Source organism: Corvus hawaiiensis, chromosome 4 (genome assembly GCF_020740725.1).
Source record: "Corvus hawaiiensis isolate bCorHaw1 chromosome 4, bCorHaw1.pri.cur, whole genome shotgun sequence".
NCBI classification, from domain to species: domain Eukaryota; kingdom Metazoa; phylum Chordata; class Aves; order Passeriformes; family Corvidae; genus Corvus; species Corvus hawaiiensis.
The window spans coordinates 65068063-65094983 of record NC_063216.1 but is presented as its reverse complement, the minus strand read 5'-3'; the positions used below and the strand labels follow the sequence as shown (position 1 = coordinate 65094983).

The following is a 26921-nucleotide window of genomic DNA, read 5'->3' as shown; positions in this document are numbered from 1 at the left end:
GTTTTCCATGAAAAAGGAGAGAACAGGCATGGTACTGACTCCACCCTGAGGTGACTGTGGGAGGACAGCTGACCTGGCTTGTTTAGAAATATGCCCCAGTTCTACAATGTATTCAGCACTTGGGCACCAGCACGGGCAAAAGGGAATCAGTGGGATCATTCAGCTCCTGAGAGTTACCTATTGCTTTGTTAGTTTCTTTTTCTGTGATTTTTACCCCAGCATACCAGAGGTTAATTTGGTCTAGAGCATAATAAAGGGAGAATACATATTACTGTGTTGCTGGAGGAGGGAACCTCTGCAGCAAATGCTTTTGAAATGTATGGATGAACCCAAAATGTAAAGACTAATACTATTAAATTAAAAACTGTGTGGTATTACTTTAATTCCTTCCTTATGCCTTAATTTTAATCTAATTTTTCAAAATTAAAGTCAAGGTTTTTAAAAATCAATGAGGATTATTTTTCACGTGTATTTTTCCAACCACCCTGTTTTAGCTTCTGTTCCCATGGAAATTATCGTGGAAAAGCAGCAAGTAGCCATAGATGTTGCTATATATTCAACTGCTTGTTTGGATTGCATCTTCTTTGTATGTTTACAGACATGGGCCATAAATACAGTGGAAATGATGATTTTAAAATTATTTTTTAAAGTAGGGAAGGAAAATTATATCTTCCCGCTTGCTGCTATTATGTTTGTACTACAATAGAAGTAAATCCAGGAAGAAGGGATGAGGAAGGTTCCAGCCTTATTCAGCTGCTCACACCTGCAAGTCTTTGTTTTTAAAATTTTCTGGGAAATGCAAGCTTTGCATTAATGAGAGAAAACTTTAAAGAAATTTCTTGGCTCCTGCTGGGGCAATGTTTTTTCCTTTGAACTAGCTTTTTCATTCACAATATCATTCATAAGAAGTATTTTGAAAGTATTTTACAATGCCAATTAGTTCATAAAAGTCTCCCACAAACCTATACTGTGTAAAATGACACCACATTAATAATCTGCTGTAGTATGTTCAGTCATACTCTGATTTCAGCAATGAAAAAGCTTATGCTGCATTTGACTTCCATTAGAAAACACACCCTAAACCAAAATGAAATGTGATGGATTTAGTTTATTTTGTCCTCCAAGAAGAAATAATTGAGGGCTTGCAGAATTATGCTTTAGATGAAAAAGAGGGTAAGAATTTAGAGCTTTTCTATGTGACATCATGAGGAGTGAATGCTGGACAGAGAGCATGAAGCCTGTGGGACATGACTCTGGCCCAGAAAAGAGGTGAAAGCGAATCCTGCCTGCCCAGCAGCTGGCAAAGGTTTAACAGCCAGATAATTCCTGTTAATTCCAGCCTCTAGAAGATGATAATGAGGCACTGTGGCAGCGAGCAGTGAGCTCTGCTGAGCAGCCTGGGAGCATCAGACCTGAGTGTCAGATGGTCCCGTATAAAAGGGGGATGAGAGTTTTCTCAAAAAAGATGTAGATGGCACTCCTGCTTTTCTGTGTTCCTATCTGCTACTTGAAAATCAGCTCTGGCATTGCAGCATGATGGCATTCTCTAGTGAATCTACTGTTTTGTTCTGTACATTTCTCCAGTATATATAATTACTGCTTGTGCACATCTGCTTGTAAAATTCTTTCTGTGAAGAAGCCCAGACTGCATCAACACTCATGTTTTAGGCTTTCAAGCACACAACAGTCCACCTGAAAAAAAAAAAATAAACCAGAGGTATTAGTCATTTTATAGAAAAGGGCAATTACTGTTCAAGTAGATTTAATCTTTGAATATTGCTGAAATGACTAAAATGACATAAATTAACTTCAAAATAAGTATGCTGCTTTTGATATGTCTGCTCTCTCTGAGAATATTTGCTAACAGCAGTTTGTCAGCACAGTAGGGAGCAGGTCTTGTGGTCTTCCTGCTCTTGGGAGGCTCTCAACACGGAGGGGAACCACAGGGCTTGATCTGCAGCTGGAAAAGGGGATAATTTAGCACCTTACTAACAGGTTTTTTCATGATGATTCTGTGAGTGACTAATATATGGTTTTTCTTTTACCTCTGGCATCTTCCCTTTGCTCATAACCGTATCTGTATTAACACAAACTACGTAGATACAGTAGTCATACAATACAGAAAAGAAACCCAATATGAACATATACATATAATCAGTATTTTTCTATTTATATCATACAAGTGCAAGCTGCTTATCACATATTTGTATCTCTATAGATAGGAAACATCTGTGTATAACGTAAGTATACAGAAAATGTAACATTTTAATATCTATAGCAGTCCTTGTTGAAGCATCCCTCCTGTTCGCCAGCCTGTAGTGTTGCTCTCACTCCTCACCAGCAGCTTCATTACCCAGCTATTTAACTTTCTATGAGTATTTCAAGCAAGTCATGCTTCAGCTGAGCACAAGCAACTCTGAGTGCTGAATAATACAGACCCACTGCCTCGGCTTGTAAAAGAAAGTGGTTGCTGCTCTTGCTCGGTTACGAGCAAACAGCTGCTCTGCCGTCATCTTAGTCCAAGGGATCATAGGTACTAGCCCTAAGATGGGGAAAAAGCACATCCCAAAACAAAGGAACGACTAAAGTTTGCAGTGCTGTGGGGTGTTTTTAACGCGGTTCTCGGCTGCTCTGACCGCTTTTCCCGTGCGCAGCCCTAGGCGGGTGCCTCGGCTCGGAGCAGGATGCGCAGTGTCCCGGAGCCGTGGCGGTGCAGAAGCGCATTGACTGCCACCCGCAGCCGGGGGCTTCCCAGGAGGCCTGCGAGGCGCGGGGCTGCACCTGGTGCTCCACCGATGTGCCCAACGCTCCCTGGTGCTTCTTCCCTGAGGACAGCCCCTACGGCTACGCCCGGAGCGGGAGCACCGAGCAGACGGACAAAGGCTGGAGGTGAGTGCGGGTGGCTCCCCTTGGGTGCTGCAGGCTGGCGCTGCCCCACGACCCCCGCCGGGCGCTCTCGCCGAAGACTCTCCCCAGGCTGCTCCGATGCACATGCGACAAGGAGGGTAATGGACACCTTTCCCTGTGCATATGCCGCAGAATTGGGGCTTGTGCTCTCACCACACCGCTGGTGAGGAAACCACGTGCAGGCACAGAGTGGTACCTCGCACCCTGGGAGCTGTGTCCCAGGAGACTATGAGGCCTCCTCTCTTTGGTGGCCCCTGTTTCATCCATTAACAGCAAGGAGGGCCTAAACTGACCTCGGAGATTATTTCTCTCAGTAAGTCAATGACTTATTTTTAAAGAGCTGACACAGAGTAGCTGGGTGGTTCCCCCGGCCTGCCCCAGGGTGGTCTCAGCCCATGATGGGTTGTGGTGGGCACCAGCACCTGTCTCCACTGCAGGGTCACACTGAACAAGCGCCAGTCCTTGACCCTCTTCGGAAATGACATTTCCCCCATTGTATTGGAAGTGGAGTTCCAGACAAAGGACAGACTCCGGTTCAGGGTGAGTACTTGGGGGGTTGGAATGATTTAATCAAAGCAGCACATGCTAAGGAGTGAGCTAACCTGCCCCCTGCTCGCCTTGCTTTAGCTCTACGACCCCAACAAGCAGCGGTTTGAAGTCCCACTCAAGATCAATGGCCCCGGGGTTACCGCTGAAGAAGCCAACTATGAGGTGGAGTTCTCAGAGGATTCCACACACTTCACAATCAAGAGGAAGAGCACTGGCACCGTGCTGTGAGTACTACATGTGATTCATGTTGCTTTTTGTAGAAATTAGGTGTGATAGGTGTGTGTTTCCTCACACCCTGTTGCTTGGGTCTGTGTGACAAGGGGTCAAAAGCAAACTGGATGTGGTGTAAATGCAGATTTATGCCTTGTCCCTGAAGGCCATTCATTATTAATAGGAGTATGTGCCTATATAACAGGCAATTATCTATGTGCATGTATAAAGATTTATTCAGTAAGTCAAATAACTTTTGAGGCTACAACTTGATGGCTTGGGACACTGGTGAACTCAACTCATCAAAGCACTGAGCTAAGATTTCTGAAATTTGAGGTGTCAGGAATTGAGCACCAAATCTCCCAATACTCTCCAGCAGGCAGGTCTAGGAAGCTCAAAGCCATGGAGGCCATAAGCCTCTAACTTCCACTGATGTCAGTGAGTGGCATTGGCTCTAGTTTGTCCCTCTGCAAAAATACCATTTGTTTTCTCGAGCTAGTACTGTAAGTTTAACTTCAGCAAAAGCTCCCCTCACTAACAAAAGTCACCAGGTGTCATAGTTTCCCCTTTCCTTGGCTTCCATCTACACATCTCTAGTGCATAATGCTACTTAGAAAGAGAGTCCCAATCAAGGTGCATTCCTGCTAGCTGCTTTTGGGAATGCAGCAGTGAGCAATGGAAGGATTGCTTAACATGAGTGGTGCAAATAAGACAATACAGCCTCTAGAATTGTCTGCAGATGGAACCATCATGCTGGGTTTTTAATGAGCTGACCATCCTTTTGAATTACAGTCTCATGGCATCTCTTTATATGTGTCACAGTCAATTCTGTAAAGTTTTATTTATGCAAGCTATTTTAAATTAATGTATTATGCATTACTCTGATAACAAAAATAATTTAATTTTTCATTAGACTTAACAGCTCCATGTAAACAGCTGGCTTTTGTTAAAGGCCCAGTTTTCTTCTCCTTCTTTCTGTAAAGGCTTATTAATTGGAATGCTGATGTAAGGGGTGAATGCATAACAAGTGTCTAGCTCATGACCCATTCCCATTCAGCCCTCCTCACCTTCACCCAGACCCCAAGGGTTTAGCCCAGGTTGATCAAACTTGAGATGTCCCAGCTAAGGGAAGGGGCCTGCCGTGGAGCAGATGGCAGGGCCTGCCAAAGGTGCAAGTCCAGTGACAGGCAGAGGAGCACAAGTTGGTCCCCACTGAGCAGGTTTCCAGGAGGGCACATTCACTGCCCTGCCATGGCCTGGGAAAGTCTCCTCCATTCCCCTCCATCTCCTTGTCCCCCAAGGCCCGTGCCCAGCAGAGGTGTGGGGTGCAGCAGAGCTGTGCTGCAGAGCCCAGGGAGGCAGAGGGCAGCCTTGGTTTGCAGCACCAGCACAGCATCAGCAGTGATGCTCTGCTCTCCAGCATCCCCATGGGAAATCGTACACTTGCCTCCAGGCAGGTAAAGGAGTGCTCCTGAAACCCAGCCAACCCCAAAAAGAGGAAATTGTGGGTGAATATAATGCACAGATAATGGACTTTTATCCTGCAAGCAATGGCAAGGCTGCTTCCAAAATACTCTCACCAGCAGGGACAGAGGATTTTGTGTATAGAAAGGGAAATTGTTCCTGGGAATTCTGGTTTCATGTGAAATGGCACAGCCAGTACTACAGTCTGAAGGATCCTGTCAGGGAGCCAGTCCTCTCACAGCTGAATCATATTTAGTTTAGTTATATTCCCTGTGTGAGGAGCAAAAATGCTTCCCCTTCATTTGTTTGCCTGTCCATCCTGTCAGAGTGAGGAAATGCAGGTGCTCAGAGATAGCTCCACAGCCATAGAGGGATTTGCAATCTCCTGAGCCACCAAAAGAGCTGTGCAGATGGAATCTTTCAAAATAGGAAAGCAGGTTATCTATCCTGGCCTAAAAGCTATGGGTGGCTGCATTTACTTTACTGGGGAGGATGAACCCTCAGCAATCAGCATTATAGGAGCACTCTCATCAGTGGCTGCACTTGACTGGCTGGGTCCAGGGGTGCATTGGTGGCATCTGGCATGTTAAAGTAGATTTTCATGTTAGTTCAACCTGCCCAAAGGCAGATTTGAATGCTAAAACCCGAATCTTTTCCTTTGGGCTCCCTCCAGAAGTGGGAGCAGCTGCTCCAGGGCATCCAGGCCCCAAGCTGCACAGTTGGTGGCCTCTGTGCTCCAGACAGGTTAGGGCAGGCTGTGTGGGAGAGTGTCCCTGAGAAACAGGCAAGTGTCTGACACCTGGAGGGACTTCAGCCTCCTGTTTTAAGATGTGAATGGCCATTGCCTTACTGTCTCAATAAACAGCTGAATCAGTCACTAATTTCCATATGCACACAAACACTGCTCAGACCAGTCGATGTGGGCAAATAAAGCCTCTTCAACAGGTTGCTGCAGTTGCACTCCCCAGGTATGGGTGGATAATAACTTGTGTCTGCACCAAACCAGGTCAGGGTTCTCTGATGGACCTTTTAAATATCTCTGAGGAAAGCTTTCCCATAGTAAAGCAATCCCAGGTCCTCAGAAATCTGCTTTGCATTATGCTTCTTATCCCTTGCTGGCAGAGCCATGCTGCTGGATGACCCACCCTCCAAAAAAGCCTAAATTCCTTCATGATCCCCAGCATGCTCTGGCACAGCTGACAGTCCACCTGGGGAGAGAGCAGCCTGTCTGAAACAGAAACACGGTGTAAGTTGGGATTGCTCTTTCAAAGCCCACACCTGTATTTCCCTGCCCTCCTTCCCGAGGTGCGGTCTGTCCTGCCATCCGTGTCTGTGCTGTAGGCTGTGAAGCAGTGGGGTAGCTGGTGTCAGGCTCCTGTCTGTCTGCTTGATAGAAAACCCCATCTCTGCTCTGCCACTCGTGTGTGCAGTGCCTCCTCCTTGTGAGGAATGATTTAATTCCACATTGGAAACGCTGCAGGGGACAGGCAGGGGAGGCTTTGAGGTATCCCTGAGTGTGCTTTACAGGCGTTTCTCATGCTTGCTGCATGCAGGGAGACTTTGCCATTGCTGAGCTACCCAAGGAGGGCAGGACAAACTCAGGGCTCCATAGTAACAGGGGAGAGGAATAAACTATATGAGGGGAGAGACATTAACAGCTGATTGCAAACCTCATGCAGAGCCAGGAGCAAGAATAAAAGGCCTAGTCCTGCTACATTTTCAGCTTGCTCCAAGGTAATCAGTTGACAGCTGCTGCTTTGCCTGCATGGGGAGAAAATTAGACAGTCATGTAGGGAGATGATCCAGGCACTGCTGGGGGCTACTGGGACCAGAAGCTCTTGGGCTGCCTCCCTTTCTCCTCCCAGTAATGCCTCTTGGCTTACTCCCTCTTCCCTTTCTCCTTCTCATCCGCTGCTGTCCTGTTCTCTGTCCCATCCCATCCTGCCTCCTTCTGCTCCTCTTATTCACCCTCTCCAAAGCTCCTGCTGTTTTCCCACTAGCCAGGGAAGGTCCTTTTCTGTGTCAGTAGCTATCCAAAGCCATGGGGGTAAAGAGGGGCCATGTCCACACATTCACTGGTGGGGTGCCAAGGGGATCAGATGAGACACAGCAAAGCTTCTGCTCCCATCCAGATGTCAGATGTTTTCTGTTTTCCACGAGAAAATAGAAACCTGCTTCTGATTTAAGGCTGCAAGTCACAGATCTGAACCATGAGGGACAGGGACTGGGGCCTGGATCTGCTTGCTGCCCCAGAGGTGAAGCTCCATCTTTGTCGGGCAGCAGAGACTGCAGGGAGCCTCTTTCCACTCCCATCATACTTAGAAAATAACTGTTTTGGCAAAATTGGTGTGGTCAGTAGAAAAATGTTTTGTCAAGAGATTGGCTTTAGTTTAGTAAATCCTTGCTCAGGATACCCTGGTTGATCTTGCAGCTCTAATGGGAAACTGTCCCACTGTTGGCCAGCGCCCTATGTTAGTAAAAACAGCAGATAAAATACTGTGTTGTAATTAGGCAGGTGAGGGAGCTAAACAGCCTGTGAGTTGTTTTGTGGCACATACACTCAGATTCAGTGCTATTCTCCTTCTTGCTCTTGCCACACTAACAACAGCAACCACTGGCAGAGGCAGTATCAACTGAGAGCATGAAGGCTCCAAGAAAGCATAGATTTTCTCAAGAACAGAGAGTAAAAGGCTGGGAACTATTTGCTTTAAGACAGTGATAAATAGCAAACACATGCTCATTTTGCAGTGTGTGATTACCCTGTGGGACTTATTGCCCCAGGGCAGCACTAGCACAGGAGGCCTGGCAGGATACACATTCAGGCATAATAAAAAAATGATCTGTAGGAAAATAAAACCCCCAAATACTTTTGTCTCTATACTTCACAACATCAGTTAATTCTATGAAAACAGCCAGAAACTTCCTCCATAAGCAGATTATTGCAAGACTGACTCTGAGTGACATCTTATGCATTCCTTTGTGATATCTGGCCTGGGCCGTTGCTGGAGACAGGCTGCAGAGGGATGGACTACTGATTTGATTCTCCACTTTAATATCCTGACTTTTCCTTCATGATGTCACATAAATAATGGAAGGCAGAACATTTTTTTTCCAAGCCAGATAGGGGCTACTTTCTATTAAGAGTTTAGAATACCTTGTTTGTTCTTGCACTTGGGAATATACTGCACAAATAACCAAAATCTAATCAAGACTTTCCCTAATTTCCAAGAAGGCTGCTGCAGGGTTCAGGTGCCTTTTTTATTGTTTGTGGTAGTTAGTACAGACACCACTTACCATGAAGACGTTTTTACATAGGCAAGGCTATTGTCTTAACTGCAGTTTTGCTGAAAGCAAGGGGAGTAAATTGTATGCATTATGGATAGATTGGGTTTGTTGCTAGTTTGTAAGAGCCATTGTTTTAGTCTTCTAATCATTAAGATTTATGTTATGTAGACAAGAAGTATTGTAGGTGTATCACTTATCCAGGTGTTTTTCAAAGCAAAAATAAAGCATAACTCCAGCAAGTTATAGGACATTTCCTGATATCACAATGATGAATACAGTAGAAGTAGAGCAGAACTGTGTCAATAACTGTAAATATACTCTGCAGTTCTTTTTTTTATAAATGTCATGTTTGTGCAAAATCTGTTGATTACTCCTGCTGATTTCCACGGAATCACAGAATAACAAGGTTGGAAGAGACCTCCAAGATCATTGAGTCCAACCCATGCCCTAACACCTCAACTAGACTATGGCACCAAGTGCCATGTCCAGTCTTTTTTTAAACACATCCAGACATGGTGACTCTTCCACCTCCCTGGGTAGGCCATTCCAGTACTTTATTATTCTTTCCGTGAAAAACTTTTTCCTAATATCCAACCTATACCTTCCTTGACGTAGCTTGAGACAGTGTCCTCTTGTTCTGTCAGTTGCTGCCTGGTGGAAGAGACCAACCCCCTCCTGTATATGACTTCCTTTCAGGAAGTTGTAGAGAGGGATAAGGTCACCTCTGTGTCTCCTTTTCTCCAGGCTCAACAATCCCAGCTCCCTCAATTGTTCCTCCACCTACTTGACAAATCACCTTTAAAGGAAGGTAAACGTATAAAAATTCAGTCTTGGGGGGCCTTCTGCAGTCCAGTGGTGTCCCAAGACTTACAGCTAATAAGGAATACAGCTGTTGTGAAACAGTGTGTTGTGGTTTAACCCCAGCTGCTTGCTCACTCCTGCCTGAAAGATGGAGAGAATTGGAAGGGTAAAAGTGAGAAAACTCATGGGTTGAGACAAGAACAGTTTAATAACAGAAAAAAAGTAGTAGTAGTAATAATAATAATAATAATAATAATACTGTAATTAAAAGGAAAATAACAGAGAGAAAAATAAAACTCAAGAAAGAAAAGTGATGTAAATGAAAACAATTACTCACCACCATCTGACTGATGCCTACCAGTCCCTGAGCAGCAGTCTTGCAGCCAACCTTCCTGCTAGTTTTAATGCTCAGCATGAAGCCATATGGTATGGAATACCCCTTGGGTCAGTTGAGGCCGGCTATCCCAGCTGCATCCCCTCCCTGCTGCTTGTGCACTCCCAGCCTCCTTGCTGGTGGGGCAGTGTAAGGGGCAGCAAAGCCCTGTTGTGCTCTGTTAAGAACTGCTCAGCAATAACTAAAACATCCCTGAATTAGCAACAGCTTCCAGCACAAATCCAAAACATCACTGCATACCAGCTACTATGAGGGTTAACTCCAGCCAAAACCAGTAGTCAGTGGAAATATTTTTAGCAATCTGAGATCAGTGGAAAACCATAGAGAGCTGGGCTCCTAAGGTGATGCTCTTCAGCATCTCAAGTGTGTTGAGTCAGTATATTTGAGGTTCATTTGAAAATAGAGTGTGTACTCCTCACTCCGTAAGGTGCTTTAGCGCTTTATGGGCAGCCTGGGCATACTGTAATAGCCCAGGCCCTCTGGAAAGGTGTGCCCAACCTTTGCCAGGGGGCTTAGACTCCCTTTTTGGATAGCTGGGTAAAGTTACAACTGAATTTGCACACAGATAATATACAGGGTGGTCTGGAGGCCAAGGAAAGCAGATGTTACAGGGGACATTTTCTCCAAGTGACTGAGTGGACTAATTGTTTACAGCTTAAAATAACGATCTCAGTTCTCCAGGATTCATTGTAATAATAAGAAGAAAAAGACCAAGCCTCTCCCAACTTAAAATTATTTTCAAATGTTCAGATCATTCATGATGCATGTCCTAATGATGTATCATATATGTGTCCCAAGTCTTGTAATTCTGGAGGTTTTGTAAGAACACCTTTAGAAGTGCCAGCAGCTGGTTGCTCACAGCAGGCGAGTCAGTGCTTCGAGCCATTGCAGTCATCGGTCTCCGGTAAACCTCGACAGAGCAAAGTTGTTCAGACAGGTCATGTCCAGTTCATGTTACAAAGGACTGATGATTGCACTCCTGAAAACCATCTTGTACTGCCTTTAGTCATCCCCCTCGAATGTTGTGACAATATTAGTCATGATCTACACCTTCAAGATGAACAGGATGTTTTATCTATCTGCCTACTCACCTTCCTTTAATACTACTTCCTTGGTCTACTCCAGTTGTGTTTCATCCTGATGGCCAGTGGCTTGACTGCTGGGTGTGAGACTAGTTCCCTTTCTGGCCAAAAATGTTAATTTTTACAGAAACCTTTTCAATCTGAGTCATTCTTTTTTTTCCTGATAAGAGGCTAAAAATTAGAGAGCTTTACTCTTTAGTGTAGTGCACGGTGTTTGGAAGAAAAGAGTAGCTTTCAACAATCAGACTCCTTGGACAGGCAACAGCTGACTCTTCACAGGCAATGGGCCAGGCAGATATGAGGGGAGGCTGGTTTTTATTTCCACAGACACACTAATGGGTTAAGACTTTCAGCAGTGAATGTGACTGCAGCTATTACCTCTTGTGCAAAGAGAAGGGTTCTTGTCCTCACAGACTTTGCCTTATCTAACTGCTAGTAGGGGTTGAATTTTTGACAGTGAGCAACTGTTCAGCTGTGCTTTTATGGTTCATAGGACTCTTGGAGGAAAACCATGCAAATTCCTGCAGACATTATGTCATTTTATGCTCCCTCCCGTTTTGTTCCTTCTATCTGCTTTAAACCAGCAGGGGGGGAGGTGGAAGAAATATGACATTTTCTTTTTTTGTATCCAAGGGTTTAAGGAATGACAGACGTAATTTTTTTCATTTAAGTGATTGCTCTTTGCCAATGCTACACGAGCAAACACATAAAGTAACACAACAGCTTGCCACAGTGTGCTGGAGAGCACAAGGACTCTGGAAGCTGCTTGGGAGTGGAGGCAGAGAGTAGTGCTGGGGGAAAACCTGTCCATGCTTTCCTTCAGATGGAGATGACGCAATGATGCCCAGAAAAAAAGAGAGAGTCATCACCAGCCTTTTTATGTCATGGTTAATGCTATATTTAGTGTGTAGCTGTGCTGGCGTGTGGAGGTCTAGGGAAAGACAAGGCTGATGGGGTGCAGTGGTGGTGGCACAGCATGGGAGCTGTGCTGGTGGGGTGGCAGCCCCCAGGGAGCTGAGCCATGGAGGGGTGCAGAGCAGGGCACTGTTACGGCAATGTCATGCAGAAGTAGAGTGCATGAAGGAATGCCTGAAGGAATGCGTGAGTCATAAACCAGTTTCTCCACAACATGTAAAGTTATGGTGGGGCAGAGGGCTTGTTCCTAGGGCTGTTGTTTGCACCACCCCAGTGACCCTCCTGGTCAGGGAGGGGACTTGCTGAGCTGAAGGAATACTTTAATGCCATGGTAACACAAAGTGTTCTCATGATAGGAACTGTCAGTGCTGTAATGTGGGTACCACAAATGTACAAAGCCTCATGTCCTCTGAACAGACATCGTGGGGAGAGCTCAATGAGTTAGGACAGATATTTAAGCTCTTTCCAAAGCATTTTCCCTCTGGCATAGTGTGCCAGTTTGGACAAATTTGGAAATATATCCTCTGAGAGAAGGCAGGTTACAACCATCCCTCCCCCACCACGTTCAGGAAAAAATAAATTTTCCTCGAAGGAAAGTGAAAGAGATAAAAACTATTTATTTAACAAACACACAGGAAAAGGATAATAATGCTAAATAATAAAACCTCTCCCTCTGCTGAGAGAAACCTGGGAAAATGTCAGCGTCCTTCTGTAGATCTCTCTCTCCCCCTCCTTGGAGCTGGGATGGGGTGGTGGGCCCACCTCCAGGACCAAGGCCTTGGTGGAAAGTCCTCCCAGTGTATTCTGATGTTGAAACCATCCAGCAGAGAAAAAGGGAAAAAAACGAAGTCCCAGGAAAACAAAAGCTCAGCTCTCCAGAGGAAAAGGAGCTGAAAAACTGGCCGAAAGCTGGCTGGAAAGGAAGCAAGCCGGGTGCTTCCTCCTGCTCCCGCCGCTGCTGTTAGCAGCAAGAGAGGTTTATCTGTGTCTTGAAAACATGAAAACAAACTGCAAACTGCTTTGAAAAAGTGCACTTTTCTCTCCCCCCACCTGAGGCTCAGTTTAAAGGCATAGAAAGGCACAGAATTAATTTCTGGGCCTAGAACAGCGATTTGGGATACAACATCATAAAGTCACCCCAAGACACATAGTTTGAGTTTTTCATAACCCTGTGGTCTGCTCAGAGCAGGGACCCTTCCTGTCTTGGCACAGAGCAGAGCCATGTGACAGTCTCCTTTGGACAGGAATATAGCTCCAGAGCCCATCCCTATTCCTACACAGCAACCACTTCCTGCAGAAAGGCCTCTATTTGTCAAGGGCTGGATCTGATTCTCAGGGATGTTTTGCATGCATAACCCTCCTAAAAGAAAATAATCTTATTCAGTACTGCATGTAGGTGGAGATGATGGAAAGGAGGGAGGGAGGGGTTCCTGCTGGCAAAAAAAAAACCAAATCAAGAATTATATACAAATTCTTCCATTTCCTGCTTGTAAGAAAGGACAAAGATACTTTTAAAAAAAATACACAGACCTTTTAGTACCTGTGCTTGACTTTGGATTTGTCTAGGACAATTTAGGGATAGTTTGTGCCTGCTTTTTGCACAGAGAGGCAAGGGGGTGCCTTAGGCATCCCTGTGAGTGGCTGTCCCTGCATCCTCGGGGGGAGAGCAGGCCAGCGTTGTGGGAGCAGTGGTGCCCTCCCAGTCCTCCCAGCAGCAGGGACTTGTCCCCAGGCAGGGGTGCTGATGGCGCAAGTGGCAAGCCACTCACCAGAGCACTCCACTCATGGGGGTAGAGCTGCTCCCCACTGACACAGCTTATCTTCCGTTTCTCTGATTTACCGGTCAGTTTGATCAACCATTTAATTTTGCCAAAATCATTGACAGAAGAACATTAAAAGAATGGTGCTGTGCTCTATGGCTTGGGCTCGTTTATTTTAATTAGCTGTAACAAGTTTGTGGTTAAACAAGGCTCGAGAGGGTGCTATCTAAATGAGCTACTCATGGCATACACGGGACCATTAACAAAACACTTCTCCACAGCTTGACCATGTTCTCCCCATCTAACTTGCAGCTCATTATAGCTCTAGAGATAGGAAACAAAATGTAGCACCTAATTAAAATGTGAGCCTGTGTTCACAGATGATTCAATAGAAATAAATGCATTAAGCTGGTGAGAGAAGTAGGAGAGAGTCATCACAATAAAAACATATTGTTCAAGAAGAGTCTGGAGAAAACTATACCCCTATTTTAGGCACCTGCATGAAGTTCGGGGTATTCAGGTTCTGATACACCAAAACATTAAAAAAAAGGCTGATAAAATGTCTGTTGTTCTCATTAAGGATTCTGAACTCCACTGTGTAATAACAATTTTTAGCCTTTCATGTTGGTTGTCATAGAAATAGCATAAGCAACCACTTATTTTGATAACAGATTTATAGTCTGTCTTCCGTTATTTTAATTGTTCTTTTCAAAAATTATATTGATGCGTTTTTTTTGCATAAGTAGATGCGATATCTTCAACCATTGCAAGATAAATTTAATGTGTTAGGTTCATCACATTAGAAGCATGTATAGAATTTAATGGATTTTTGATATTCTCCAAAACACATAAAAAGTGTAAATAGCCAGACATGAACTTAAAATGATACCTTCCAAGGACAAGCAAACTAATCCTGTCTCCCTCTGTTTGTCACAGGTGGGACAGTCCCCTGGTTGATCTGTTTTTCTCCAACCAGTTCCTTCAGATCACCACCACTGTTCCATCCACTTCTGTGTATGGGTTTGGTGAACATGAGCACCCGACCTTCAAGCACAACATGGACTTCGTTACCTATGGCATGTTCGCCAGGGATCAGGCACCAACGGTAATTCACTCTGTGCAACACTTTGTCCCAGCTTGTGTCACCAAAAGCAGGTGGCAAACATGGAATGTCACAGGCTTTGCAGGTATCATCAGTTTTAATTAAAGGACAAAGCCATGAATTGCTTTGAGGGAACTTTGAAACCTTTTATCAGAAGCTGTCTCACAGTGCAGTTTTCAGAAAAAAAGTATATTGTGTGCCAAGATCCTGGTTCAGGAAAGCTTTGCATTTCATGCTCAGATCAATCCCTGCTCATCCAAACAAGCTGGACTTCAGCAGGACTCATTAGATCTTTGGCTGAACTGGAGTCAGTGGTTAGTGAGTCTGTTTTAACTAGAAAAGTTATTCTTACTCATGCCATTTTGAAGGGTTTGGCGGAATATCAAAGGTTTAACTGGGAAAGCCTAAAAAATCCCATTTTGATAAGGCAGAAAAAAGCCCTCTTTTCTATCAATTTGACTTCACAACAATTTAGATGAAAAAATCCCCAGCCTGTCAAAATAAGTCTCTAACTATGACTGAATTTATTTCCTTGTCTGTGCATATGTATCTACCTGACAAAAACTATGAAAAATAGCAGTCAAGTCATACCTCATGTGTTGTTTCTATGTTTCAGTCATTTGCCAACCTCTATGGAGTTCACCCTTTCTATATGTGCGTGGAACCTGACTCCAATGGCCACGGTGTTCTCCTTCTGAACTCCAATGCACAAGGTAAAAAGATATATGGATTCCCTGTATAGACTGCATATAGAAATATTATAAATTAATAAGTATAAAAAGCTGTTTTACTGATTGCTTTTTCAATGTGATACAAATATTAGTGACTGCTCCCTGACTAAGCTTCCAGGAGTAACTATAGAGTTTTCAAAGGGATTTCAGCAGAATGACTTTTTAGGCATTTTTAGGCATTTTCAGGGAAAATACATTCTTAAATTTTTAATGAAAATAGATGGAAATAGAGGGAAAGAAGAAGGTGGAAGAAATTTCCTCTGAGATTGGCATAATGAAATAAAATCAATTTAGGTTAGTCCTATATTCTGTCTTTGGAGAATAGTTTTGTATGTTGTCATGGTCACCTTACTGCATTAATCTAGTGGTATAATTTCAGAAAAGGGGAACCTTCACGCAGTCTATAAAATCAGTTTCCCCTGGCAGACAATGGCTTTCAATAAGATTAAAATAGCATAGGGGAACCCTAAACACAAGCTTGTTGATTCTTCTTACATATATGAAACTGAGACAAATGGATGTATGCAATCCACTCTGGGTGGGTTTCTGTGATTTATTGCTGCACCATGCCAATCTGAAAGCAGAGATTACAGAAACACTGAGCAATAGCCTGCCTGCCTTCAGGCCCTGTTTTCTCATCCAGTTGTACCCACAAGGTGCACAGAAGAGCCCAGTGTGGGGAGACATAGGATAGGATAGGATAGGATAGGATAGGATAGGATAGGATAGGATAGGATAGGATAGGATAGGATAGGATAGGATATTTCAGTTGGAAGGGACATAAAACGTACTTATAGTACAACTGCCTGAACACTTCAAGGCTGACCCAAAGCTAAACATGTTGTTAAGGCATTGTACAAATGCCTCTTAAACACTGACACATGCAGGGCATCGACAACATCTCTAGGAAGCCTGTTCCAGCATTTGGCCCCCCTCAGTAAAGAAATGCCTCCTAATGTTGAGTCTCATCCTCCCTTGATGCATTCTTGACCCATTCCCATGTACAGTGCAGAGCTGGTTTGTACTGAGAACCCTTTTTTTCCCTTTTAGATGTTACTCTGTCTCCAAACCCAGCTTTAACTTTCCGCACTATTGGAGGGATCCTCGACTTCTATCTCTTCATGGGACCAACTCCTGAAAACGTAGTTCAGCAATACACTGAGGTCAGTAGAAAAGTGCACATGGCACATGGAGCAGTGCCTTGTAACACAGTCCTGTCAGTATCTGGTAGTATCAACAGGTAGCGCAGCCAGAGCTTTGTCCTGATCCATTCGTGCAAAGCTGCAGCTTCAGATCCATGGGACAACTGGCGTATGCTCGAGCATCTGTGAACAGTCTGTCACAGGCTGGCTGGGTGTTCAGTGCACATCTCCAGCCTTTCCTGCAGTATGCCAGGATGGGATGCAGGAGTGCACTAAAGGGATGGAATGATTAGAAAGAAATCTGTCTGAGCTTACTCCTCTCTGGGCCGTCACAGCTTTACAGTCTTTGCTGTGTGACATGACTGCATTTTGACACTGTGGGCCAAGTAAACAAACTAGGCAGAGCACAGATGGAATGTTTGGGAACTTTACATATGCTGGATTTCAGAGACGTTGAATGGACTTTAAAGTCTTCAAGCCTTTATTTGCCAATTGAATTGCTTGCTGATTTTGGAGCCAAATTAGTTGTTTACTAATGAAAACCCATATAATTGCATTGGAGAGCATAGATGTATAACAATGCATTTACTGCTGTCTCAGAGAGTATAAATACTTGCTATGAATTGCCCAATGTTTTCCAGAGAGCTGAGAGTACACATGCAAATGGCTGTTTTGGAAGTGTACATGCAATTCTTATCTAGTGAGGTCTGCGCAGAAAAAAGTAGCAGATAACATGTTTTTCCTGGTCACCAAATGATGCTTCAACTGTGCCTTTCCACAGAAAATTGCTACCTCAGACCCAAGCTGTGTAGATAAAGAAATCAGTGTCAAACCTAAAGGGTATGGAGCAAAGCTGAGAAGGGGCATGTTACTGTGAGAAGGGGGTCACTGTGCAGACCCTGAGGATCAGGCTGCAACTGGAAGGCTGGGCAGGGTAGGGCATTTCAGAGCCAGGCACTCAGAGCTCACAGTGAGATGTGCGTGTGCTCTGCCTTCCCATGTGCCACCTATCAAAGGGGCCTGAGCTCTGATCTGCAGCAAACATTTTGTCTTTCTTGGCTTTCTAAAGCCTCCATATCCTATGCTTGCCTTCTTTTAAAGTGCCTGTATGGGAACAGAAATATTGTGGTTTAGAGTGAGGGAAAAAGAGGATTTAGCCCAGAAGGAAGGTATTGCTGGGTTCTGGTTTGGTGAAGGAAAGGGTAAGACTTGCTCATGCTGCTCTTTTGGGAAGGCTGGAGCTTCTGCAGGGTGGTGGGCTCTGCTAGACCTTCCTTTTCCAAGGAGAGGTTCAGGTGCTACCCCCCAGAGAGGTGGGAGGCTGATGGTGCCCCTCCATGTCCTGGAGCAGGAGCGACTGCTCTGTTGCTTGGAGGTTTCCAGCTCTCTCTGCGCATTGTCGCCACCAGTTGCCTGTCATGGTTTAACCCCAGCTGGCAACTCAGCCTCACACAGCCACTCGCTCACACCCCCTCAGTAGGGTGGGGGAGAGAATCCAAAGGGTAAAAGTGAGAAAATTCGTGGGTTGAGATAAGACAGTTTATTGGGTGAAGCAAAACTGTGCACGCAAGCAAGGCAAAACAAGGAATTCATTCACCACTTCCCAGGGGCAGGAGGGTGTTTAGCCACCTCCAGGAATCTGGGGAATGGTGGGACATGTGACAGTTACTGGGGAAGACAAATGCCATCACTCCAAATGTTCCTGCTCTCCCTTCCCCCAGATTTATATGCCGAGTATGAAGCCATATGATGTGGAATATCCCTTGGGTCAGTTGGGCTCAGCTGTCCTGGCTGTGTCCCCTCCCAGCTCCTTATGTATCCCTAGCCGCCTCACTGGTGGTGTGGAGTAAGGGGTAAAGAAGGCCTTGAGTCTGTGTAAGCACTGCTCAGCAAAATCAAAAATATCCCAGAATTATCATCACTATTTTCAGCACAAATCCAAAATACAGCCCCATACCAGGTACTATGAAGAAAATTAACTCTCTCCCAGCTCAAACTATCTCTGGTCCCAGTGCCACAGACCAGCAAGCAGGCTGGGGTTTTAACTTACACATGGGTAATAAAATAAGGGGGGAAAAAAAGGGGGGAGAGGGGAGGGAGAAGTAAAGCAACTCTCCCCCAGGCTGGAGCTTTGATCCCCCTTTCAAGGGAGTTAGTGCAGCAGTACGATGGAAATTAGAGCCACCCCTGTTTCTTTTCAAAGTCTTTCACTGGTGTTTGAAGGCAGCATTTCTGTAGCTTAGCAGGTGGTCAGCATCTGAAAATAAAATGAGAGAGTTCTCACTCCCCAGCTGATGGGTAGCAGCAGTTCACTTTCCACCCGTCTCTGGAAATGGAGCTGGAGCAAAGAAAACAAGGTAAAGGAGAGCAGTGGGCGTCTCCTAATGAGACATGTCGCATGCCAGGACAAAAAAAATCCTGTTCTGTATTCTTTGAGCTTGTGCTCAGCTCTCTAGGGAATCTTAAAGAATGCATGTTAGTAATTTCAGTGTGAAATAATAACTTCTTCAGTAAACATCCTGAAATTCCAAGGTCAGAAGTGTTACAATTACCATATTATTAGTCTCTAGGGTAATAATTTGGCTTTTATGTACAAGATATGTGGGAAGGTGGTGAAGGAGACAGAAAAGACTTTCTTTTTCAATTGTATTTTCTGTCACACTGAGAGGACTTTCCCCGTGCAGTCATTGTCATGCTGTAGGGAAGGAGAAGGGGTAGAAAGGAGAAGTGTGACTGATGTCTGCAAGGCACTGCTCAGCAGCATAGCTTGGCTCTCTCAGCTGTTTGCATGGGTCTCCTCCAGGAATTGGTGTTTTGGGAGCTCCTGGCTGCAGGGGCCCCTGGTGGGACCAGGCTGCACTGCTGCAGAGCTTAGCGAGGCACCTCCCTCCTGTGCAAGCATCTGCCACAATCACTGCTTTTTGCAGGGACCATGCATTGTATCTCTCCAGGATGGCCCCACTGGTGTGGCAGGGTGGCCAGGTGCTAGCTGGAGCACAGCTGGTGAGAACAAGGGATCTGTTTCCAGAGCGAAGTGCTTTATACCTTTCTCAAATGTTTTATGCTGTGGCTTTCAGTGCCACGTCAATATCTGAGCCACCTCTCTGCCCCTGCTACACTTGTTTCTGTGGGAGGTTTAGGAACCTAGCTCTGCTCTGTGCTTTCATGTCGCTCCCTCCAAACCAGTGAGTTAGGACAGCTTTGTAACAAAGCTCTTTATTTGGTCTCTGGAGTATGCAAGATTTCCCCACACACCTCTCCAGGTTGCCACCAGCACCCAGGGTGGACCATGGACTCTTGGCCAGAGCTGCTGGGTCCAGGCTATGCCAGGAACAGGGCTCCCTGTGTGGTGATCACATGATTATTGCAGCTGCCCGGCCAGAGCCACCAGGCTCTCTGCATCCATGGAGTGAGGACAGCAACAGCAAAAGCTGTGGTGGCCCTGGATGCCAGCCTGGCCCAGGATAATCTGCTCCAAGAGTGAGGCAGGGTGTAACTGTGGGGATTCTGTAACACAATGTATCAAATCAGGAGTCCCGTGGGAAAGAAACATATATGGACAGATTCTTGCTAGCTGTTTCAGAGAGATGTTCATTTCTCCAGCCGCATGGCCGGAGCTCTGCTGAGGAACTTCTACAATCACTGGACCGAGGGTCCTTTGCCCACACAGGGGAACACAAACCAACCAATGGGGAACGAGGCTGAGCAGGGGCAGGGAGACCCCCTGTCTGTCCCCCCAGGGCCCCTCTCCCAGGGGTACATGGCAGGGGGAAGGGACCCCGACAGCAGGGTGTGAGAAGGGAGCAGAGGGCTAAATGCTCATACCACTGTCTCTCTGCTGTGCATGGAGCAGAGGTGAGCTAAAGGTGATGCATCCTGCCAGTGGCACCAGAGTTCTACAGCAGTGACAGCAGGTAGAGGGTATGTGCTGGGCATAGTCCCATGGGAAGGAGAAGCCTCCAGCCCGATTCTTCTGCTCCCTCCTGTCCCTGAGCCCAGCTGTGTGGGGCATTGCTCCTGCCCCATCTGAGATTGTCCTGTACAGCTCTCCATATATGACAGTGATCACATTTTTCTCCTACTGCAGAAGAGGTCTGGTGTGCAGAACAATTACGTAACACAAATCTCACTTCTAATGGCAAACACCTCAGTTTGCAGGAGGGTGAGAAAAAGCAGTAACAAGCTAAAGAGTTCAGGCACTGAGCTGAGCCTGGTATTCCAGGCCAACATTGCCAAGACCACTGGTGGCCTTTCAGAACAGAACCAACAGTGCATAGCAGTGGTGTATGAGCTCCATAACAACACACTCAGGAATGTTAGAATGCTCCATAACAACACACTCAACAAATAGATATTTAATAGCTCTTGGGTAGAGAGGAAGCCATTAATTTGTTATTTTATCACAAATTATCCAATAATAAGCTGTAAGTGAGCACACTGCTGTTAAAATTCGGTTTAGACCTAGGAAAGCAAAGCAAGCTAAGTCTCTGAGCATAAACCAGAAAGAACTTAGAAGGTTCAAAATATCCCCAGAAATGAGATTAAAACCAAACTAGGTTAGATGTTGCCAAAAAATGGATGTATTTTATTTAATAGTATAAGAGGCAAAGAGAAGGGAAGAAAAAGAAGTATGCATGGGGGGTGGGGGAACAGGGAGAGGTGACAGGGGTTAGATGGAAGCAGATCACCCATCCGAGGGTCCCAATGATGTCTCATTGCTCCCCTCCATCTGGTCTGCTGGTGGTGAGGGTCCCCCGTCGCCACCGTGGCCACGCCGCTACACGCTGCCACATGCCACGCTGCCACACGCCACCACACGCCACCACACGCCACCACACGCCACCACACGCCGAAGAGTACAGAATCCCATGGATTAATATACACTTTGGGTCAGGTGGGAATGCCCACGTGTCTCCCCTTGCAGGGCCTGGCTTGACACACTGTCCCTTGCAACACTGAGGGTCTGTTGCATCATCTCTGGTGCTCTGGTGCAGGGTCTGGGGACCCCTTGCGGGGGGGCCCCTGTGATGGGCCATGTCACCCCCTTCTGCTGTGGATAAGCTTCCCCCACCCCAGTGAGGACCCCTCAGCTGGGTTCTGCACAGTGGAGGATGGGCAGTCACTACACCTCTGATCACAGGCTTTTCCAAGATACCCAAAGCCTCTCCTCCCTCCACCCCTTGGTTCAAGGGTCTGTTCGAGCCTGGCAGTTGATAGCCCTGGGGCTGTGGTCCTCATCTTGGAGGTGTTAAGCCTGTGCTCAGTGAATGTCCCCAGCCCTGAGTTGTTACTTTATCTTATCTTCATCAGCGAGCAGTGTCAGGCCTCAGGGCCCCATTCAGGGTGTGGTAGTCTTCTCTTCAGCTTTTGTAATACAGTTTTAAAAGTCCTTAAAGAAAATGTTTAAGTCATAAAATATAATATTTCAGTCTCTGACAACTGCAAGTCTCCTAATTCTGTTTGGAGAGAAAATTGCTGGTTTGCTTCCTCCTTACAGAAGTGTGGGCTAGTTACAGGTGTAACGGACCTCAGGAGGTCTCTAGTCCATTCTCCTGTTGGAGAGGTAACATGGGGAACCTGCTTGTACCTCAATTTTATCACAGATGATTCAGTGAGAGTCTCGCAGCTGAATTCCCCAAGAAGAAATAAACAGCTGATAATTATTTTGTGCAGCAAAGAACAAGGTTTGAAGACCTTGGCATTGAAAATCCTCACATTTTTTATATTCTTGAGGTTGTGAGCATCTTCTTTATGGTTTAGCAGCTGCAGGGCCTTTCTTCTTGCTCTCCTAAATCAAAGCTCAGCTTCTGTTAGTTTGAGTGAAAGTTACCCTTCTAAATGACTAGGTGACCATGTCACTCACCTGCCTGCCTTAAGTCATAGGGGATGAGCTGGATACAGATACCTGGGCCATAGGAGCACCTGCGGAATTTAGCCATTGTGTGACTATACAGAAACACTATTTCTGTGTCTAAATCCAGAGCATTAACCCACTTGGGTTTTTGTGGTTTCCTCCTGTAACTCCTCTTTGAAGAAAGGGAGTTGAAGCAAATATCAAGCTTCAGAAATCATTTTGTGTGGCTAATTAGGGTGCAAGATTAGCAATCTGCATTGCTGGAGATCTCAGCTCCTTTTTGAGCAAAGGAAAGAGTATCTCTCTCCAGCCTCTGTGATATATAGGCACAACTCTGCAGCTGTCTCTCTCTCATCAAAGTCTTTGGTCATAGTGTTAACAGAATAGGATCCCGATTTACTCTATAGAATTTATAACCTAGTTCATAGCATTGATGCTCATATTAGTGTTATTTGTCCAATAATCCAACACAGGGAAAATGAATACAGATCACCTGCTCCCTAGACACAGATTTTATCTGTTAGATATACTTGTTTCCACTGCACTTTGTTCTTACCACAAAATGCTTCCAGGGTACCCCCTGGATACATCAGCTCTCAAGTGCCTCCAAAGAAAGTGAAAAAAAAATACACATAATGCCAAGTTATGTAAGCATGGAAAAACTAACAGTGAATTTATTAAACAACAGGAGTTATTTAAGAAGCAAGTGCAGGAAGAGAAAATAGGATCTTTTTTTTTTTTTTTTACTGGTTCTGTACTACCATATCTTTGGGGGGTTTTCTTGTTTGTTTGTTTGTTTTTTCTCATTTTGGATACCCCATATGTTTGCTGTTTCTGCATTTTCCTCCCTCAGTTCCCCTGCCGTACCCCATCTACCTTTTCTGATTCTATGGGAGTCAATTTTGCCAAGCAGGCTTTCTCTCGCTGCTGTACTTTGTGATCATTTGTATGCAGAATACAATCTATATGAATTAACTAGATCCTAAATATATATCAAATCCAGCTTGAGTTTTCAGGTTTGCAAAATTACATTCCTGCCTCTGCTGATCCATCTGTGAGTGAGTACCATATGTCAGTTACTTTATCAGGAAGCTTCGGGGGATCCATTAGAGAGAGTCCGCAGCATAATTAGAAAAAAGAACATTTGTTTTCCCAGCTGCCCTGTTTTCATCCTTCCTCTTCAAATGTTCTGCTGGTTTCAATTAAGCTCACCATAGATGCACCAGTCTGGTGAACCTTTTTAATTGCTTTAAAAACTTAATATCTTCCTTGCAAGGTGGTTATTTTTCTGTTGGTTCAGCTGTAATCCCAAACTCCTCAAGGGATGCTGTCATAAAATACCATCTTGTTCTGTGGTCCACAGTGACACAGCACCATCCCGTAAGAGTGGGCAGCTGAACCTCAGCAAACCCCAGCACTGGGGATGTGCCCTTTTGGAAGGGCTCTGACTGACCCACCAGTGGCCACAGCTCCACCTCCAGCCCCACTGCTGTCCACTTGGATGCTTGATAGGACATTGGGGAAGAAGCAAACCCCCATCCAGCTCTTGAAATGCACTGTATTGGTGCTGTCCTGCACTGACTGTCCTCCCCAGCCAGGAGTGACCCAGGGTATCACAGAACCTGGAGCACAGCTGCTCAGCAGCTCCCACTGCCTCTGCCCAGGCTGGTCACCCCTTTCCCATTTCCCAGCCTGCTTGGGAAGAGGCAGCAGATGCCATGCAGACATCCTGCCAGGGCACAAGGCTCTGCATTTATCTGCAAGATTGATATTTATCAGGCGGTTTTCCCTATTTCTCTTGTCCAAGATAAGAAGCCTGTGCATTTTATTTCATTAGGGACTTCTTTTGTTTTGGTCTGGTTTTTTAACCTTGTTTGTAGAGGTCATTCTCTGTTTACGGTAGAGAAAGCAAGGGCAAAATATGCATCTGCTTTAGGAGCACAAAATGGGGGGTCACAAAGCTCATCTTGCAGCCTTTGCTGGTCTAAAACAAGCTCTGCTGCCTCCTCAGATGAATTTATCCTTAACATGGTGGGTGTGGATGTGACAGAGAAGAAGACTTCTTGCCCTGAGGCTTGCCATGCTGTGCTGGACACCTTGGTGCTGGCTCACAGGGTGTCTGGGAGATTGTCCTGCGCCATGACGCCCCATGCTCTCCACGGAAAACCCCGACAGAGCTTGAAAGATAGTCTGGATGATCAGGCGTGTCCACACACGCTGGAAAAAAATTAATGACATATGCAAGGAGATGGAATAGCACCAGGGTAGTTATGACATGTGTCTGTCCATTGACCTCCTCCTACGTGGTAGGGACCACCTTGTCTGTTCAGGGCCTGTCCTGGCGAGGGCACAGCAGCGTGCAGTGGAAGCTGAGTGCTTCTGTGGCAGGAACATGCTGCTGAGAGCTGCTCCCACTTCTTCTGAAGACCCCTCCAGCTGAATTGGAGGAGAAGGTGGTGTTGAGGAGGATCAGGAAAGTTAAGTCTGGTGGGATGGGACAAGTAGCAGGTGTACGGGGCAGCTGTGCTGATCAGCCAGAGCGTCCCTCCTGGAGAGACCCAAAGCATTAACCTCACCAGTTGTTCTGGCCTCCTCATGTTTTCACTTAGGTGAAACAGCAGCATCCCAATATGCAAAAGCACACTGTAGCCAAATTTGTAATTCTTAGGGCTTAGGTTTGACTGTGTATTCCCAAGCCTTTCTTCTTTGGAAGCAATTTACCCTGTGTGTTCCCCAGATCAGGGGCATTAAAACATCCTCGGCTTTTTTCTGCCTCTCTCCCACATGTGGTTTTCTGTCTGATGCGCTTTGTACATCCGTGTACTGATGCTCTAGCAAATGTGACGTATTTTAGAGCAATTTCAAGTTCAGCATTGCTTTCCCAGGTCAGACTCTTCCTGGAGAAAATCCCATAGGAGGGTGTGCCTTCATGCAATGCATCTCCGGAAAGCTTAGCAATGCAATAAGTACAGACTGCCAGAAATGCCTTGATTTATTTATTTAAAGTAGATGGGGTTTAGCTGCCAATATGCAAGTTTTGTTATTTTTCACTTCTAAGCATAATTACCTAAATATGGAGATCCACAAGGAAATAAGGGAGGAGCCATTTTTTAGCCAAAGGGGGACAGTAGCTGCAGCTGATTAATAAGTCATGGTGCTTACTAGCTACTAGATTTTCATGTATTGCCTGCAAAGGTGTTAAAAATACAAATCAAAGGTTAGTTTCGTTGGATGTAACTGAAGTAAGGATTTTGAGAGATGTCCCCCAGAAAACACTAGTGTGTACTAATGAGGCAAAGCCAGATTTCAGCTTACTTGCAGAACAGACACATCGTGATTGCCCACTGCTCATCCCAGGTTACCACAGCAGCTCTCACCAGGGGAAGCAGAGCAGGATGCCTTGCTTCCCTGTGCACTCAATTGAGTTTCCCCATGCCATTTACAGATGGATTATGTTCAGACAGTGGAAATCAAATATTTATAAAATCATATTTAACTCATTACCTTGTGTTTCAGTTGAGAATTTTGGGACCAAACAGTAACTGGCATTTAAGAGGGTTGTCAGTGCCTGGCAACACAAGGCTGTGGGCCAGCAATAACAGTAGTCAGCCATAAATAGCTGAATTTCATCAAGTTGGTGTGTAAATATGATTAAAACTTCAGAGAGCTCAAATAAACATCAGATGCTTGATGAGTTAGTCCAGCTGGACATGGCAAGAGAAGTTTGCAAAGCTTATGTTGCTGTGTGTCGTTGGAGACTTGCCCTCTCTTGTCCAAGGGGTTTGTGGGGTTGTTGTGGATCAGGTGGCATGAGGATCCATGCTGGATTTCTGATGGCATGCACCCTGTAAGTGAGGGCCCATGCTGCTGCAGAGGCTGAGACTGCATTTAACATCAGCCTGGCTTTTATGCACTGTGCCTTCTACTGGGGTGTTCTTAGAAGTGATGCTCAGTGTGGGTGTTGTTGGAGCCTCTCTGAAGAGCAAGGATCCACTAGGAGAAGTGCCAAGCATGTGCTGAGAACCACTTGGAGAGAGAAATGGGTATTTAGCAGGGGTGTGATGCCTGTGCCCTGGTCTTTGTGCCTTAAATGATCTGGAAGCCTCTCCTGGTGTTCAGAATAACTTCTTTTCATCTCACCTCATGTGTTTCTGTATTCCTCATTCCGGCTGCAGGCCATTGGACGCCCACACATGCCAGCCTACTGGTCTCTGGGATTTCAGCTCTCCCGCTGGGGCTATGGCAGCCTTGATGTTCTGAAGGAAACTGTCAATCGCATGGAGCACCATGACATCCCATATGTAAGTATGGATTTTTCACTGTATATGCTAATCTTACACTCTGAAGTGAGGTGATTAAAATTATAATAGAGGAAAAATAATTATCTTACAAAGAGAATTGTAGAATAAAAGGACATCCATAATCTTATGTAGTGGGTTTGCATGTAATATCTTCATAATGCTTAAAAGAACATTGAAAGTGGGCTTTGAATGTGAAGTTTAAGAGCTGCTCTTGGCTGCATAGCAGCCAATTCTGGTGTGGATTTGCTGTTATGCAGTATGAGGTGCTAGCATTTTAAAAATAAATAATGGTACTACTGATGCAGATCACTGCAAAATAGTTGCTAAACTAGGATTTCTACATTTCCATGTAGTCCACTGCTAGGATTACAATTACAATCTCTTAGATTTCATTACATACATTAGTGACTTTTTAGAAACACAG

At 45.3% G+C, this 26921-nt stretch overlaps 1 protein-coding gene across 1 annotated transcript in view; it reads left to right on the top strand.

Moving 5' to 3' along the window:
• The window catches only part of LOC125325496 (sucrase-isomaltase, intestinal-like), a 63536-nt gene that overhangs the window by 1597 nt on the left and 35018 nt on the right, over positions 1-26921 (top strand). Inside the window, exons 2-8 of the mRNA XM_048302601.1 lie at positions 2655-2889; positions 3345-3447; positions 3535-3680; positions 14304-14472; positions 15086-15182; positions 16251-16363; positions 26372-26497. Of these exons, the coding sequence (XP_048158558.1) occupies positions 2655-2889; positions 3345-3447; positions 3535-3680; positions 14304-14472; positions 15086-15182; positions 16251-16363; positions 26372-26497 (989 nt within the window). The remainder of the gene's footprint in view (positions 1-2654; positions 2890-3344; positions 3448-3534; positions 3681-14303; positions 14473-15085; positions 15183-16250; positions 16364-26371; positions 26498-26921) is intronic.